The 16,983-nt window shown below is 38.0% G+C and overlaps 1 protein-coding gene across 4 annotated transcripts in view; it reads right to left on the bottom strand.

Annotated features, from left to right (window-relative positions):
• LOC127456177 (delta and Notch-like epidermal growth factor-related receptor) overlaps nt 1-16,983 on the bottom strand; it is a 97,098-nt gene that overhangs the window by 35,444 nt on the left and 44,671 nt on the right. Inside the window, exons 2-3 of one of the 4 annotated variants that reach the window (XM_051724535.1) lie at nt 7,818-8,038; nt 7,281-7,321 (exon numbers count right to left, since the gene is read on the bottom strand). In XM_051724535.1, coding sequence (XP_051580495.1) covers nt 7,281-7,321; nt 7,818-7,824 — 48 coding nt within the window. In that variant the 5' untranslated portion in view covers nt 7,825-8,038. The other 3 variants (XM_051724534.1, XM_051724532.1, XM_051724533.1) reach the window with 3 other exon arrangements.

The raw sequence follows: 16,983 nt of genomic DNA on the forward strand, positions 1-16,983 counted from the left end.
GCAGACTGTCCGTTACAGCTTATTGTCACCAGTAAGGAGAGATGAGAGTTAACAATGGGACTCACCAGTGGACATTTTGAGGTAGAGGCTCCTGAACGACGAGGGCAGTTGGCTAGCAGATGACCAGATTCGCCACAGTAAATGCATAGACCCAGGCGGCGTCGGCGTTGATGTTCCATAGGCGTGAGGTGCATTTGGCCAACGAGCATGGGTTCAGGAGCAGAAGCAGGGAGCGTCTCGGATGAAGGAGTGAATTGAGCTGATGCCAGTGGTGAGTGAGCGCGTATCAAATTGTGGGTTGGTGGTCTGTGTGGGTGCCTTGTGCCGCCCCCCCGCAAGATGCCGCCCTGGGCAACTGCCCATGTCGCCCATGCCTAAATCCGCCACTGTGAGGGAGACTCGTCAGGCTCATTATATCCATGTGCAGTTTTTATTATGCAGCCGGCAGATCGGGGTCATAAGCAGGCAGAAGGTCAAGTACACAGTAATCAGTCCAACCGGGCAAACAATTTAAAAACGTGAGTCACAGAGAATAAACAGGAAATGGGCAGCAAGGTAATACACAGGATAAACAGATCAGGCAGGTAAATAACTCTCAGTAATGTTTGGTGATGTTGCAAAGGTAGAGTGTGAGTCCAAGACTATTTATAGTGATCTTAAACAGAGATGGCTAGCAGGGTTGTGGAGAGTTCAGAATTCGGGTGAGGGTTCCCTCTGCTGGCACAGAGGGGGAATGGCAGAAGCAGATGTGACAACAACATACTAGCACTTCCAGATACAAATACAAATTAAGCTATTATAAATGAATAGGCTTTACCACAATTACAAAGCTGTAAAATATTTCAATAAATGTATATACTTATCAATAATTAGGGTGTAAATAAAGTAGTACAATTCCTATAAGACTGCAGAATACATAACATATCACACATCTGTCCTCTGAGCCCCCATTATATATTACTGGCATTCACAGAGACATCACTAAACCACTTCCTCTGCAGTTTGAGAGCTACATAGTAAAGGGTCTCTTTTATTTCACCATTTACATTTACGTATTCCTTCTTTTTTCTGTTGAAATAAATTCTTTACATAACTTATTCTGTGTGTATAAATGCTTTCATTTCTAGTATTTCTGATTTCTGCTCTCCCTTCTTACACCACAGGTTGCAGAAAAATAATAAGAAGTCTGTTGAGAAGGCATTTAGCCACTCCAATACCAACAAAGAACACAACCTTCAAAATATGGCTTCAAGCAGCAATTAGGGGGCCAAGCAGACCAATGGCATGTAAGCAAGTATGACTGGACATCACTGATACTGATTTTAAGAAAAGCGGTATACAAAACATAAGTGGAATTGTTTATTGTACAATACAAATAAGTTTTGATCAATATGTGGTGCTGTCACCAAATTCATATGGTGCAGTCAAAGTCATACAAAGTTCCATGTCAATTTGCCAAAGTGTTGTCGAGATACAGCCTTTTTGGCGTCTTGCCATCTAGTTCATTGCTGCACTATTCGAGAACCGTTTGGTATATCCAAAAGTTTTTAATAGCTTTTTGTCCTGAGTGTCACTAGATGATACATGCCAAATTTCATGTGAATCAGACAGACGACCTAGGAGGAGTAAAAAAAAATCAAACATTATAAGCATTTTAAAAAATGTTGATATATCTTTTGACCACAAGGTGACACTGGCCCCACAATTTGTACTTACCTTCAGAGCATGGTGCCAATGATGCTTACCAATTTTCATAACAGTATGCCAATGCATTTGTTAAATACAGCATTTTACAACAAATGTAAAAATGGCCGCTGGCCAATATGGCCTACATGTGACAATTGGGTATCATCTGTCTCCGTATACCCCAATGAATCCAAAGAGACTAATTTAATAATTTTAGGCCAAACTATTCATTTATAAGCAATGTACCAAAACTTCACAGGTACTCTGAGGACATGATGGCTATGATGACATATACCAAGTTTCACGCTAAAGTGTTGCCAAAATATAGCTTCACAACCACTTTGGTGAGCTCATCATGACATTTGTTGAAGCGTTAAATGCGAACATACAGTCAGGTCTATAAAAAAGCTTTAAATTATTTTTTTCTAGATTGTCCCTAGATGATACAAGGCATATTTCATGCAAATCTGACATACGGCCTAGTGGGTTTTTCTGAAAACTTCTAAAACATCAAGCAGAAATTGTAACCTTGCTAAACATTGTAACCGTCATGAGCCAATGAATCAGAGGGAAAAAATAAATTTCTAGGCCATTTGGTTCAAAAGTTATAAGCATAAACGTGAGTGCAACTTTGAACAATTGGTGGTGCTAGAGGGTTTGAACAAGCTACCATATGGATCTGGGCTGACTCTCAGTCAGAGGAAGACTAACAATAATAAGAACAGATACAATAGGGGCTTTGCACCTTCGAAGATCAATGAGATTTGAGAGATTAGAGAATTAATACTCAAGAAGACAGAAACAAAGATTTTCAATATGAGAAGAAATAAAGGATGAAGCATTCACACAACAAAATGTGGTCCTTATCTAGACCCAGAACCTTGTGAAATAATCTCCAAAACATAGTACAGACTCATCGGTTTTATTTCTACATCTTCTCATCTCTCTACATCTCACCCCTGCTGAAAAGATCAGCATTACTGGTAACCAAAATACAGTAGAGTACGTTGTGTTTTGGATGGTGGTCACCAGCATGGGATGCTGGTGTGCTGGTGTCCCCTCCAGGATTCTTAACTAGCTTGAACCAGCAATAGTTCCATGGTCAACAAGCTTCACCAGGAAGACCATGCTGGTTGACTGGCATTTTTTTGGCTATGCTAGACCAGCACTAACCAACATAATCCAGAATGGATATTTGTACTTCTGCAGGGACCTGACCTGCTGCCATAACTTTCCTCTATCATTATTGTATCCCTAACTTTGCTGCTCCAAGAGTCTGACATAGTCCAATCTCTCTGATATTATCAGTTGAGGCTTGATTTTCAAGCTGTCACAAGATAATTGTTCAGCCAAATAGCCCTTTCCCCTTCAGACTGATCTTTACAATGGTAGCGCTGTCCATCTACTGATCTACACTTTCCTGGTGTTTACCCTGTGGAAGACATGCCGTTCTCTCTCTCTGCAATTGCAGACAGTATCTCAGCCTGCCTCTCAAAAATCCCTGGATTTCTACTCTTCATTTCTGACTTTACAAGACCAAGCTCCTCTACCTCTCAACAAAGACCTCCTCCAATTAATCTCTTTTTCTATATTTGTTGAAGCTCAGAATGCTACCTGCAAGCCTAAAATCTCTCCCCAGATTTAAAAGGAAACATCTTAATCTAAGTAAAAAAAAAACTTTAAAAAAAAAAACTTTAAAAAATGATTACAATTGTTAATTAATAAATGATCACACTTCACTTTTGATAAAGTTTGCATTATGCTTTACTGGTCTGATTGTTATTAGGACTTATGTTATTAGGATTTAATTTAGTGTTAAAACTATGATGGATGTGGCCCAAATCCAGTTTATTGCCTAAATCTGTTTTCGAAGGAGTGTAAACACAAAATATCTGATCTTTTCAAATTAGTTTTAGGGTCCTCTGTGATCCCAAATCCAATACATATCTGATCCACAGCCATGTGATACCAGCGTGAACTGTTAGTTTGAACTTATGTGTTTCTTAACCATCAAACATCACTGTTCAGATATGGATCATTATTACTTGGAGAGAAATTACCTGCTGATGTTTTTGTACCATCCATTGTTTCATGGCACGGTTTCTCACAAGCATGGCATAATCACACATCCACTTAAAAAGAGCTATGTTACATGCATGTGTTTAAGACAGAGCGCAGACAGAAGGAAATGTTCCCGATATACACCCACAGCCAGCTTGCTAACCCACTGTCATCTGACTATTAATAGAGAAAACGGGTGTGTGAGTGTGCATGCATGTGAGAGAGCTCATCAATCACCATTCTGTTGTATAATTATTATTAATCATTAGTGTGTAATTGTCTCAAACAGGCACAGATCCAAGGATGCCCTAAATCAATATTAACTAGTCTGCAGATGGAAGCCATACAGTATCGATGAGAGTTAACAGATACTGGTAAGGCCAAAGTTGTGGATTTAATTCCCAGGGAAAACACAAACTGATAAAATGTAAAGCCACACTTTTCTGTACATGAAAGTGAAGGGTGATATATTGTATGCTGCCAAGCTCAAAAAAGGACACAGAAGCATTGTTACGGTACAATTATCGTACCAAAAATTGTCCATAAGTAGTGTGCTATATTCCAAATCTTATGTTCATTATTTTCTGAAAACATTCCTCTCCATAGCTCTCAAATCTCATTCGCACTTGTGCATAAGTAGCAGTTTGAATATTCAAACATCTCTTTTTGTGTTCCCACTGTTCCTTTATTATCTACATTTCTCTAGAATGTCAATCTCTGTGTACCTCACTGAACCTTTGATGTCCCCAAAATATCTATCCTTTCCTTTTATCCCGTCAATTCCCATTTGACTCATTTAATCTATGCTCAAATCCCTGTTTTAATGAAACTCACTCTGTTACAGGGTTAGTTAGCCTTGCAACTGCTTAAGACACTGGTTATACTGTAGATTTGTAGTGTGCCTAAATTTGTATCTATAAATATTAAAGATGAAAGATTGAAGAAGCAGTGGTCAGTCAAGATCTCTTGCATGTGTTCCCCATGGCTGCTTAACAGGCTGAAATCAAAGCCAAGAGACCAAAGAGTAGAAGAGAAAAGCAGAACACAGCCAGTTAAACAGGCTTCCCAGGTGATATGGCTAATAACCAGAACTTTAGTGCTTTCCTTAAAAGTAAAGTTCACCCAAAAAGGAAAACTGTGTAATCATTTACCTGTCTTTTTATCATTCCAAATCTAGACCCCATTTTAGCTGTGATGAGCAGTGCTGGGCGGATTACTTTTGATTTGTAATCAGGTACTGATTACAAATTGCATAACAAAAAATGCAATCAGTAACTTAATCTCATAAATTACATTTTTGAGGTAATCTAATCCGATTACTTTTGGATTACTTTCAACCTAATTCTGTTTTATTTTATGTCACATGCATTCGTAGGATAATAATTTTAACATAAAAGTACAAAGAGGAAGAAAATGTATTCCATTATACTAACAAAAAGAGCCTGACAAAAAGAGCTCCTTATGAAATTTTTAAAAAGTGCATTAGACATTACATTAATGAAATAAACATTAAATCTAACAGCAATGACAGTGCATGGCCAAAGTTTATAACTAAAAACGCTGAGACATCAAGTTCATTTTAAGTGCATAAAACAATAGCAGCAATCTGAACATTAATGACCATAAAATTAACATAAAACAATCATAAAATGAACAAAAATTAATGACCATAAAATCAACTGCAATGACGTTGCCTAGGTGAAAGCTTTCATCTAAAAACACTGAAACACTTTTAACCCTTACTGCTTACTGATAGTCCATCACCTATTCCAAAGCTGAGGTGCAAGATATTAACTTGAACAGCAAGACTATTCTAAAAGAGCTGAATAATGTAAAACAGCAGAGTTCCACTGTGTCACACAAGGAACAGTTGTGTTTTATGTCAAGTTTCATGCAGTGGACTCCACTGCATCAGCAGCAACAGTAGAGCGGTGTGCTTTGTTCCATATTGCTGCACATTTTGCAGTTGAACTTGGATATCCTGCAGGCAGGACCCTTAGAGATGGCATCCACTAGATCCTTTGAAGCAATTAAGTTCAGTGTGTGAACACACCATTGGTGAGGTAGTAAGAAATAACATATACTGTATATACAGTATATATATTTTTTAAACATATCTAGTTCATTCAATGAACCTGAAATCAACAGCAATGACATTGCAAGGTCAAAGCAAACAGCTCAAAACTCTGACACAATTACTTTTAACCCTTATTACTTAGGAAGTCTATCACCTATTCCTTAGCTTAGGTGCATATCTAACTGTTGTAATGTAAAAGGAGCACATGCTCAAATTGTTTATCTGTTAGGCTATTGCATTTCAGGGTAGGAATATGATGATATTGATATGAAAATGATCAATAAATTATTAACAATTTACTGCCTTGCCTTGTTAATATGTAATCATGTAATCTATAAAAAAGTAACTGTAGTCCGATTACGAGTATTTCAAAATTTAATTACAAGTACTTTATTTTTGATATCTGATTATGTAATCCAGATTACATGTAACTCGTTTTCTATGAGCAATTTGAAGAACTTTTTTTTTTCCAGCGCTTTAAGTGCTACTTAATAGAGATGCTGTCCATATAGGTGAAGTGCTGAAATGTGACAGTGTAGTGTTGCACATAACTGTAACTTCATTATATCTGTGTGTAAGTTGTGTAAAATATACCTTGCTGGTAAATGCTTACATTTATTTTCTTAAATACTCTAACTACAAAATTAAATGTAGCTTTGTGATCATTTTGTGCAGAACAATCTATCACTACTTCATTCATTAGATTTGTTTTTACAAATTCTGTGAGGGGCAATTGCTTCCAGGGTCAGTAAAGACATACAGTATGTTGATGGACTGCGGTTAGCCACTGAGGCCCTGTGAATGATTCTGCCAATGATCAAGCACATATTGAATATAACGAGGTTCACCATGTTGTTAGCAGAGTGCAAAGTAGGAGGCTGGAGGTTGTGCTTTATAAACATTTACCAATCAAGCAAAGATCTGCTCTTTGCTACCCAAAGTGATTTGTGTCAATGTTGCACAGCACTGTGGTGTGGGCGAGAGTGCTTTTGGGTAACAGAGAGGAAGAGGAGACGAGGATGATGAGCAAAGACATGTACAATATAGCATTTGTTGTGCTACTTGGACATCCACACAATTCAGTGTCATTTGTTTATTTACTAATTCATTTATCTGTTTTATGCATTTATTCATGATATGTTTAATTGCTGATTAATAAATAAAACATGGTTTTTATTAATAAATAAAAGTAGCTGATATTAAAGTGCATACATTTTAATCATCATGACATTACCTGCATGTATTAAATTGTATTAAGTGTACTATTGCAATTTTTCTGCAGGTGTCTGCATTAGTCTGTCTTCTTACAATGCTCTTAAGCACTCTACGATTATTTCAGAGCACTCGTAAATCTATGAACATTTTTCAGTACTACTTAAGTTATGATGGTTTTGGGAAATGGGCCGGAAAACTACGATGAATTGTAAGATGGATTCTACGATCTACTTAGACTTACGATGCTTTTGGGAAACAAGGCCCTGTATGATTTTCGGTCTTCTGTGGAACACAAAAGGTAAATCATTAATTAATATCATGGCTGCTCTTTAGCATATAATGAGAGTGAATGAGGACTGGGGCAGTCAAGCTCCAAAATGACAAAAGACGAAATATAAATAAATAAATACATAAAACCAATATAACAATAAACGTATCATTAAAATAGATATTAAAATATCCATATGATCACGAAGAACAGACCAAGACTTTGTTTACTGATAATCTTACCCACTACCGAAGCTCTGAAATGGACTACAAAATTTGTGGGGACTACAAAACTTGCATGCCAATGTGTCAAACAGTGTTAGTACTGGAAGAATTTTTCCCATTCATTTTTTCCAATAGTAATTACACAAAATCCTTAATAAAAACATTCTAAGCCATGAACCAAATTAACCAGCTCTGAGGTGATTTGCACCACTACAAACGTTTTTGAAGCAAAAAATAAGTATTTGAAAATCTGACACACAAAAAAGGTACAAGACTGTGTACTTAACTTTCATGAGGGAATGAACTACAATCCCATGAAGCACTGCGAATGACAATATTGAATTAAAAACAATGGAAAAATACAAAACTGTTGATTTAAATTAGAGCTGTAGCCTAGCGGGCTACGCTCATGACAAATGGTGCTGATGCAATGTGGGTGACCCGAGTTTGAGTCCTGGCTCTTGAGGTCCCTTCCTGATCCCATTTCCTGTCACCTCTCCACTTTCCCTATGCCATTAAAAAAAAAAAAAAAAAAAAAATGTTTAATTAAAGTTGTTGATAATAAAAATAGTCACAATATATTTTACATTTATTGCAAATTATTCAGTTATGTAAAAATACAATAAGTAGTTTGAGAGTGTAGGGAGAGCGACTCCATTGTGTCATTCATAGTGCATCGTGGAAGTAAGTGTTCATTGCAGAGCTATTCTGCTGCAGTTTGATGACAAAAAAGAATGACAAAATTTCAGTCTGTATGGCTTTATATAGCATGAGTAGAATTGACTCTTTTTTTATTTACTTATATGGTGCTTTGTGTCATTTTGTAGATTGATGGCTCCAGTCTTCATTCACTTCCATCATATGGAAAAAGAGGACATGATATTCTTCAAAAATTCATCTTTTTGTTCCAAAGAAGAGAAAAAGTCATAGGGGTTTGAAATGACATGAGGGTGAGTAAATGATGACAGAATTGTAATTTTGGGGTGAACTATTTCTTTAGTATGCCAGTGCACGTACACACATCGATTTCTTTCAGTACACAATCTCTCTCCCTGTCAAACTGACCTATCTTTTAAACTTCAGTTCTCAGAAAGGACAGGTGACTCATACACAATTGTTCTGCAACAGCCACTGCACAACACCTGAGACTGGGGTTAACGGAGTCCCTCAAGGGTGACAACGCACATTTATTATGTCAACCCATCCTTAATCACCCTTAGTTTCACTGCGTCACTGAGTTTCTCTGACAAAATGTACACTTTGTGATTACAATATACTTTCATTTCTGAAACTGAGCAAAAAAGTGATTCTTCTGAATCTCCCACACCCAATTTCTTCAGCATCAACCATATTGCCCGCACCATTATTGATGTTTTGATAAATGGCTGTCTCATTACAGGGTGAATGAAGAGCACCAGCCTTGCCTGGGGAAATGGAACACTGAGTGACATCACAATGACTTCAAGAGTCTCTCCGACCAATCACAGTGAACCTTGTCAGTGGCATTAACCAATCACAAAGCAGCAACCTTTCTGGCTGCATTTAAGGGCATGTAACTGAACAGTATGGCATCACAGACACAGGTTAGAGACAAGGCTTAATTAAGGTTGAAAAAGGACAAAAATCCCTGATGCCACAGTGAAGAATGATGCATTTGCACACTTTCACACACAAAAAGCAAATGCTCTGCATTCTTTGCTCAAGTGCCTAACAGGCTGTTGTACTAAAATGACAATTGTAAATCCTTCACAATTCAGTGTAGACATACGCAAGGCTGGCAAATAATCGACACAAAAAAACACAATTTGATATTCAATGTTGTTTTTCCACCTGTTGTTTTGCAATGTGGTCACCTCGTTCACAGAGAATCTGCATGTGCACTCAGCAAGACAGCTCTCCTGTGCATTTCTGTTGAGAACACTTTGGTGTTATTTAGGTCAGAGGCCCAAACTGTGTCTAGCTGTGTTGTTCAGATTCAGGCTCTGTTCTAATTAGTTTACTGACTGTGAAGCCGGATTCAAATGACATTTTTGCCAAATTATTATACATGATATTGCGGCAGTTCCAAGCTGATTGTCTACTGAGTAGCGCTAAAGGCGAGTTAAATGTTCTCCCAAAAAGATGAGGTTGTTAAGGTTGATGCTCTATTGGGATTTAAATACACAAACCTACCTCTTACCCTAAACCTTAAACCTAACAGATAGTGTCATAAAAGCAAATGCGAGATGAAAAACGCAACTCATACGACTCGTACCCTAGTTCTATATGTCGCAAGTGAAACGCGATATCAGTTGAGCTACCGCGCAATTCATCTGGTACTTGAACAAGCTTGTAAATGTAGTTAGTAATGTAACAATGCAAACGTTAAAATGTATCGCCTTACAAGCGATGCACTATAGTAAAAGTGTTTAGATGTCATAAGATAGCATTGTGTGAGGAACAGGGTGAAAAGTAAGTGTTTATTAACTGGTAATCTTCCGTTTTACTCGTGATAAATTTGAAAGGAAATAAAAGTCATTGTTGTTATAGAGCCTCTAGTGTACATTTCACCAGGAAAGTGCCGAGATACATACAACGAGCATCCTAAAAATAATTTAGAAAAATGTTTAGGTATTGCAACATGATTCAATGAGACCATTTAGGGTTCAAATCAAGTTAAGCTCAATCGACAGCATTTATGGCACAATGTTGATTACCACAAAAATTAATTTAAACTCGTCCCTCCTTTTCTTTAAAAAAGGCAAAAATCGAGGTTACAATGAGGCACTTACAATGGAAGTGAATGGGGCCAATCCGTAAACGTTAAAATTCTCACTGATTCAAAAGTATAGCCACAAAATGTAAACAATGTGCGTGTTAACATGATTTTAGTGTGAAGAAATCACTTGCTAACCTTTTCTGTGTAAAGTTATATCCAATTTTACAACTTCGTTGCCATGATGACCAGGGTCTGCAATTAACACCCACCAAGTGCCAAATGCGGGTAAAATTTCTGTTTGGCCGGTGAATTTTGCAGCGTCACAAGCCACTCTGGTGGATGGTTTTTGCTTTCTATCAGTTTATGTCAGCTTGTAAAATTATTTACATGTTCTAATTTTGTCCTCAGGGGGGCTTTGTAGGCCTACAGAACAGTCAGTAACACAGGCGTAGACATAGAACGGCTCTTATTAGCACGTGGCACGTGGTGAGTGAACGTGGATTCAGTGCTTTTAATCCAGTTTTCAAATGATGATTGCAAGCATTCTTTGTGGCAGTTCTGTGGCTGGGTAAGCAAACATTTAAAAATCAACACTGTTTGTATACTTTGGGCATTTGAAAATGAAACTGGCATTTTTCCAACTGTAATCGCGCATATTTAAGATGACATCATTGCTTGTGTACTGAAAGCTAATAGTAGAAAATACACACTGGCTTCATGTATTACAAACTCGGCAGTTCTCTGGTGCGGTGAGTGGAGCTGAGCGGATTTCTTCCGCGTCAGTGGGCACGTACAATTAGCAGTACGATGATGCAAAATGAAAGTATGTACAGGAGCGTTCATGCCATCGGGATTCAGGATGAAGGGAAGACCACTCTTGGATTTACAGTGGATTTGTGACTAAGCTTTAATTACCCACCACCACACATACAAATTCTCTAGTAATGATTGCATTATAATAAAATCTGAATGATTTTCATGACGTTCGCTTTCCTTAACGGTCTATGAACAGGGCAAAGTTCTGAGTTTTTCACAGAGGTGGCCGGGCAGAGGCCAGCGATCAGTCTGTCATGGCACAGATATTTTCAGGCAGTGTTGGGGGGTGGGGGTATGGTGATATGGTGGTTGTTAGTGTTGAAAACAGAGGCGCATGGATACAAAAACAGAGGGGAGTGGATACAGTGACACCCGGGACATAGAGGTGTGGCGACCTTGGTGTGCACACATGTTAAGTCTCCTGTGTGTTGCAGTTGTACAGAGATGGCTCCACCTCTAAAAAACTAAATTGTGCACAAGTCAAAAAATTACCAAAATGGCAATTGCAAGTGGGGTGGCCAACGGGGTGGCAAGGCTTTGGTCTATGGTGGCCATTGCCACCCCTGGCCACCCTCTAGCCCTGCCACTGTTCTTGAACGTGCATTATTCCGATGATGCGGACAGAAAACCAGACTAAAATACTCAGACAGTCTTTCCTGTATTACTATTAAGTGCCACAGCAACACTGCTTCTGAATCTACAGTGTGAGACGAGACATAAAGCACTACCAGTAGACCGAATCCCAAAGAAATTACTCATTTGAGCTGGCTCATTTTAGTGAATCAAAAAGTTTTATGAATCTGTTGGAGCTGAATTAATAAACTGACTCACTACCAAGAATTGCTACTCTGTTGTGTGTACTTTAGGCTTATGAGAGCTACTTCATATGACAACATGTACTTTAAAATGCAAATTTAGTTTTGTTGTAATAAGTGAAGCCCCAGCCCCATACAAGTTATGCTTTTACATAGAATATCTAAAAAAATATTCTAAATGGACTATCTGGCAATTAAATATTTCATAAATAATAAATTAATACAATTCTTTAAAAATGCAGTTCACTTTTAAACATGCATTCAGTATTATTTATTTGTCTCATATGTCTGTAAAATCACTTGTAAAATGCAATAAAAAATTAAAAAATGAAATCTGACTGACTTGTACATTTTTTCATCTACCAGCCACCATGGCTGGTGGGATAAAAAGTTCATTTCGGACCCTGATGACGACATAACGGCATAAACACTAAAACCCTAAAACAACCGTAAAAACCACAATTTAAACAACTCTACAGTTAAAATAAAACATGAGTTTTAACAGAAGAATTATCAGCTTCACATTTCTGTTTAAACTCTTCAAAAGGTGGCCCCATTCACACCCATTGTAAGTGCCTCGTAACCTCGATTTTTGCTTTTTTAAAGAAAAGAAAAAACGAGTCAAAATTAATTTTTGTGGTAATTAACAATATGCTACAAATGTTGTCAATTGAGCTTAACTTGTATTGAACCCAGAATTTTCATTTAACAATCTTTTGCTTCTGTCTTCTACAAGGACTCCCTCACTCTTTCCGAATGCACATCTTGAACTATTATACATCTACACATCTAAGATGGGCATATGCACTTCTAAGAACTATGACCTATCTATGTAAACTAAATTTTGGATTGCATCACCACTCTTACAGAAAGTGTAATTGTCCTGTACTTGCAGGTTACAAAACCGAGAGGATGTAAGGAGGTCAACACTGCATACTTGCATGAAGCAAAAAAGGTGGCGGACTGAATAATTTTTTTGCTGTCTTGGTGTTGATCATCTAGAAATACAGTGATAAAGGACTCAAGATATAAAGGTTTTCCAGGCTATACCATACAAACTGCAACACATACAGTAATGCTGTGATCTTTACACACACATACATACACACACACACACACACACACACACACACACACTAACAGCCACCTCTCCTCGCCTGCCTGTTGCCACAGCAACGCAGCACTCTCCTTCACATCTCACCGACAGCACATGAGCTCATACAGACGTTTTCACAAACACTCACTCACACACAATTAGTTTTTTTAACATGGTGCTGAGTTTCCATTGACTTCTATTGTTTTTTCATACTGAGCGAATGATATTTTCTATCCCCTAACCCTACCCCTAAACCTCACACAAACATTAAGACATTATTTAGTATGATATGCACTCTACAAATAAGTGTACAGCCACATACACACACACACACACACACACACACAACAAGTACACACTCTCACCTCACAGTTCTGTCCAGTAAAACCCTGACTGCAGATGCAGGTGTACGCAAAAAAGTCAGACTGCATTTGGGTGCTCTGACTGTCCTCCGCATCTCCCACTCGACTACAGACGGCCCCGTTCAGACAGGGTCTGCCCTCGCAGGGGTCTGGCAGTATGCTGGGGGTCTCAGTAGGGTTGGGGCTCGGAGATAGATGGGTCCCAAGTCCCCCCCTCACACTGAGGAGGAGGAGAGGAAATATGTAGCGTTGCATGAGAGCGATCAAAAGCGCCTGTCCTCGTCAAAAATTCCGATTCTCTCAGTCCCACTGTTTCGCAAATGCTGGTTTAGAGCAGCTGAATGGATTACAGTCGTTTGCTTGCCGCAGCTTGAATGCGAGTGTGCGTGTATGAGAGAGAGGAAATTTGTTGGACTGGAGGTACTGAGCATGTTTGAGGGAGAGAGAGTGGAAGGGAGCATACTCACGCTGTGACGACAGGTGACGAGACTCGCATGCTCCACCTTTATCTCTGAAATGGACACAAAGCTTTCAACGTATACTCTCTCTGCTGCGTCAGTCTTCTTGAGGTACAATCACACAAAAACATAATTTGAAGTCTCATCACAGATAGGCCTGCTGAAAAGACGAGCTTAACCAGCATGCAGTTGCCATGCTGGTCTAGTCTGGTTTGGTACTAGTGGACCAGCATAGCTACAGTATGTTGTTCACTAGCAAAGCTTATCTGATGAAGATGGATGACCAGAATGGTTATAATGCTTCTGCTGGTTAACCAAGAGAGTATTGCTGGTTAAGTTAGTAAAAAAGCCTTATTGAAACACCAGCACCCTGTGTTGTTGAAAGAACTATTTTTGTTTTCTGCAGGGAGTTTGCCCTTACTTGAAAAATGTCTGTTAAATGTTACAAGTTCAATACAAGTTATGCTCAATATACAGCATTTGCAGCATAATGTTACAATATTAATACTCATCTTTATATTATTTTGTTTTTCAACTTACCTTAAAAGTCTGAGATTTTTAACTCTAACTCATCCTACAGCTTTCAAGCTACATGCACCAAACTTTGCACAGATCTTCAAACTGATCTGGAATAGTGTACTCTATCTTTTCTAACTGATCAGAATTATGGAATTCCCATAGCGGACTTCCAAACAGGCCCAAATTCTCATTGACACCCATTCAGGTGTGAAAACTATTTCCTGTAATGAAAAGCCAGGGGGTCCGTGGAAAATCCCTGAACATTGTGTTGCAATGTTGTAAGCTAATAGGCAATAAAAAGCTATACAAATAGTGACTCGATATAAAGCTATTGACTAGTATAAAAATTTGACATAACAGAAGTTTTGAACAATATATTCAAACAGCCTATATAAACAATTTGTAGATTCTGGACCTCAAATTTAAGTGTAGGAAAATCAGCTTATTCTCATCGTAACAGCGACTTCTCTGATTGGTGAATGAATCTCGCTTCAAGATGAAATGACTGTTTACAAGAGTTTTTGCGTATGACATTATTTTTCATCAGAAGAATATGGTGCTTTACTCGTGTAAACTCATGCTTTGACTATAGGGGGAAATAATAATAATTTATAAAAAATCAGTACTGTTTGAGCTTTGAAGTGTTCTCGTGATGTTTCCTCCTGCGGATAGCGCTAAAACCTCAGCTGAGCAATGGACTGTCTCTCTAACTTCAATTTATGGTGTTTGTTTTTGCTGTCTTTGATATGAATTGTTTGTATTGTTGTTTTTCTCATTTGTAACTTGCTGTACAATCGCTGGATGTAAATGTAATTTAAACACTTTGCACACAGAGGCCCAACACAGAAGGACAGCAGTGCCCAATGCATTTTATCATATGTATTTAAACTTATTTTTATACTTCTTGTAAATAATATCATATTTGTTGTGTTGGTGGTGGTGGTGCAGGGGTCCTTGAAGAATTTGAGGTTATAAAAGGGGTCCTTGGTTCAAAACAGTTTGAGAAACCCTGCTTTAGAGGATTCAAGCTACATCCACCAAGTTCATCACACCCCTTCAGGCTGTTCTGACGTATGCTGTAAAGCAACATGCTAGCAACATGCTAGTAATACCTAGCTAAGTGCTACCAACATGCTAAAACATGCTAGCAATGCCTAGCTAAGTGTTAAATATGCTAGCAACATGCTAGAAGCATGCTACAGTGCATAGCTAAGTACTAAAACTTGCTAGTAACATGATAGCAACATGTTAAAATATGCTAGCAATGCCTAGCTAGATGTTAAAACATGCTAGCAACATGCTAAAACATTCTAGCAATGCCTAGCTAAGCACTAAAACATGCTAGTAACATGCTAGCAACATGTTAAAACATGATAGCAATGCCTAGCTAAGCACTAAAACATGCTAAAAAACATGCTAGCAACATGTTAAAACATGCTAGCAATGCCTAGCTAAGTGCTAAAACATGCTAGCAATGCCTAGCTAAGTGCTAAAACATGCTATCAACTTGCTAGCAGCATGATAAAACATGCTATCAGTGCCTGAAAACATGCTACCAACATGCTATCATTATGCTAACAATGCCTAAACAAGTGCTAAAACATGCTAGCAACATTGTATCATATCTATCTATCAATCCATCAATCTAAAACTTTCAGATTAGGCTTTTTCAAGCCAAACTCTAGTTACAAATTTGTTGTCCTGCTGAAAATGTAGCACCAGTAAACCCTGTTTCATCACACAAAAATGTAAAACAAAGATTTTATCACACTAAAATCATGTTAACACGTATAATGTTTTTGTCTTGTGGCTATACTTTTGAAACAGTGTATTATAATGTTTATGGACTGACCCCATCACTTCCATTGTAAGTGCCTTACTGAAACTGTGATTTTTGCTTCTTCGAGTTGCAGTTATTTAATTATTATTATTATTATTATTATTTTTTTTTTGTTTTGTTTTTTTTTTTTTTTTGTGGTAATCAACATTACATACATATTAAATATTATACATTATAATATAACTATTTTTCTGTCATCATGTCATTCCAAACCAGTATGACTTTCCTTTTCCATGGAACACAAATGGAGATGTTAAGCAGAATGATAGGAACATAAATACATAGACGCCTCATTGGCCGCTGGATCGTACGTCAACGTCGTCGCCATATCCTCCTTCTTCTTTGACATTTTATGGCGGTTGGCAAACCAGCTTTTGGTGCATATTCCGCCACCTACTGGGATGGAGTGTGGAGCATTCATCGCCATATTGGACCGGGCAACTTGCCATAACACTCAGGCAGCTGTATTGGAGAAAAGATGCCTGACTCTTGCACAATCCAAACCAGATCTCGGGGAATTACCTTTCATAGGTAAGACTGAACAGTTGTTTCTGGTTGTATTTGGTCATTATAACATTGTTGAAAGCTAACTAGCTGGCCACCAGAGTCGGACTATAGCTAGCGATAACATTAGTTAGCTATGAAAGCTGGGGCTTATAAAGTTTACATGATTTCTTATAAAGTCTCAGCTTATATTATAGTTTATATTATAAACTAAAGTGCCCATAATCGAGATTTTCATCTATATTGCGTTTTTCTCCAAACCGACTTTAGTGACAAGCTACTCGTTTCGGCTGAGAGACTGACATATTGTGAGTCTAACTGTAGTTAGATGGCTAGTTAACTTT

Source organism: Myxocyprinus asiaticus, chromosome 18 (assembly GCF_019703515.2).
Source record: "Myxocyprinus asiaticus isolate MX2 ecotype Aquarium Trade chromosome 18, UBuf_Myxa_2, whole genome shotgun sequence".
NCBI lineage: Eukaryota > Metazoa > Chordata > Actinopteri > Cypriniformes > Catostomidae > Myxocyprinus > Myxocyprinus asiaticus.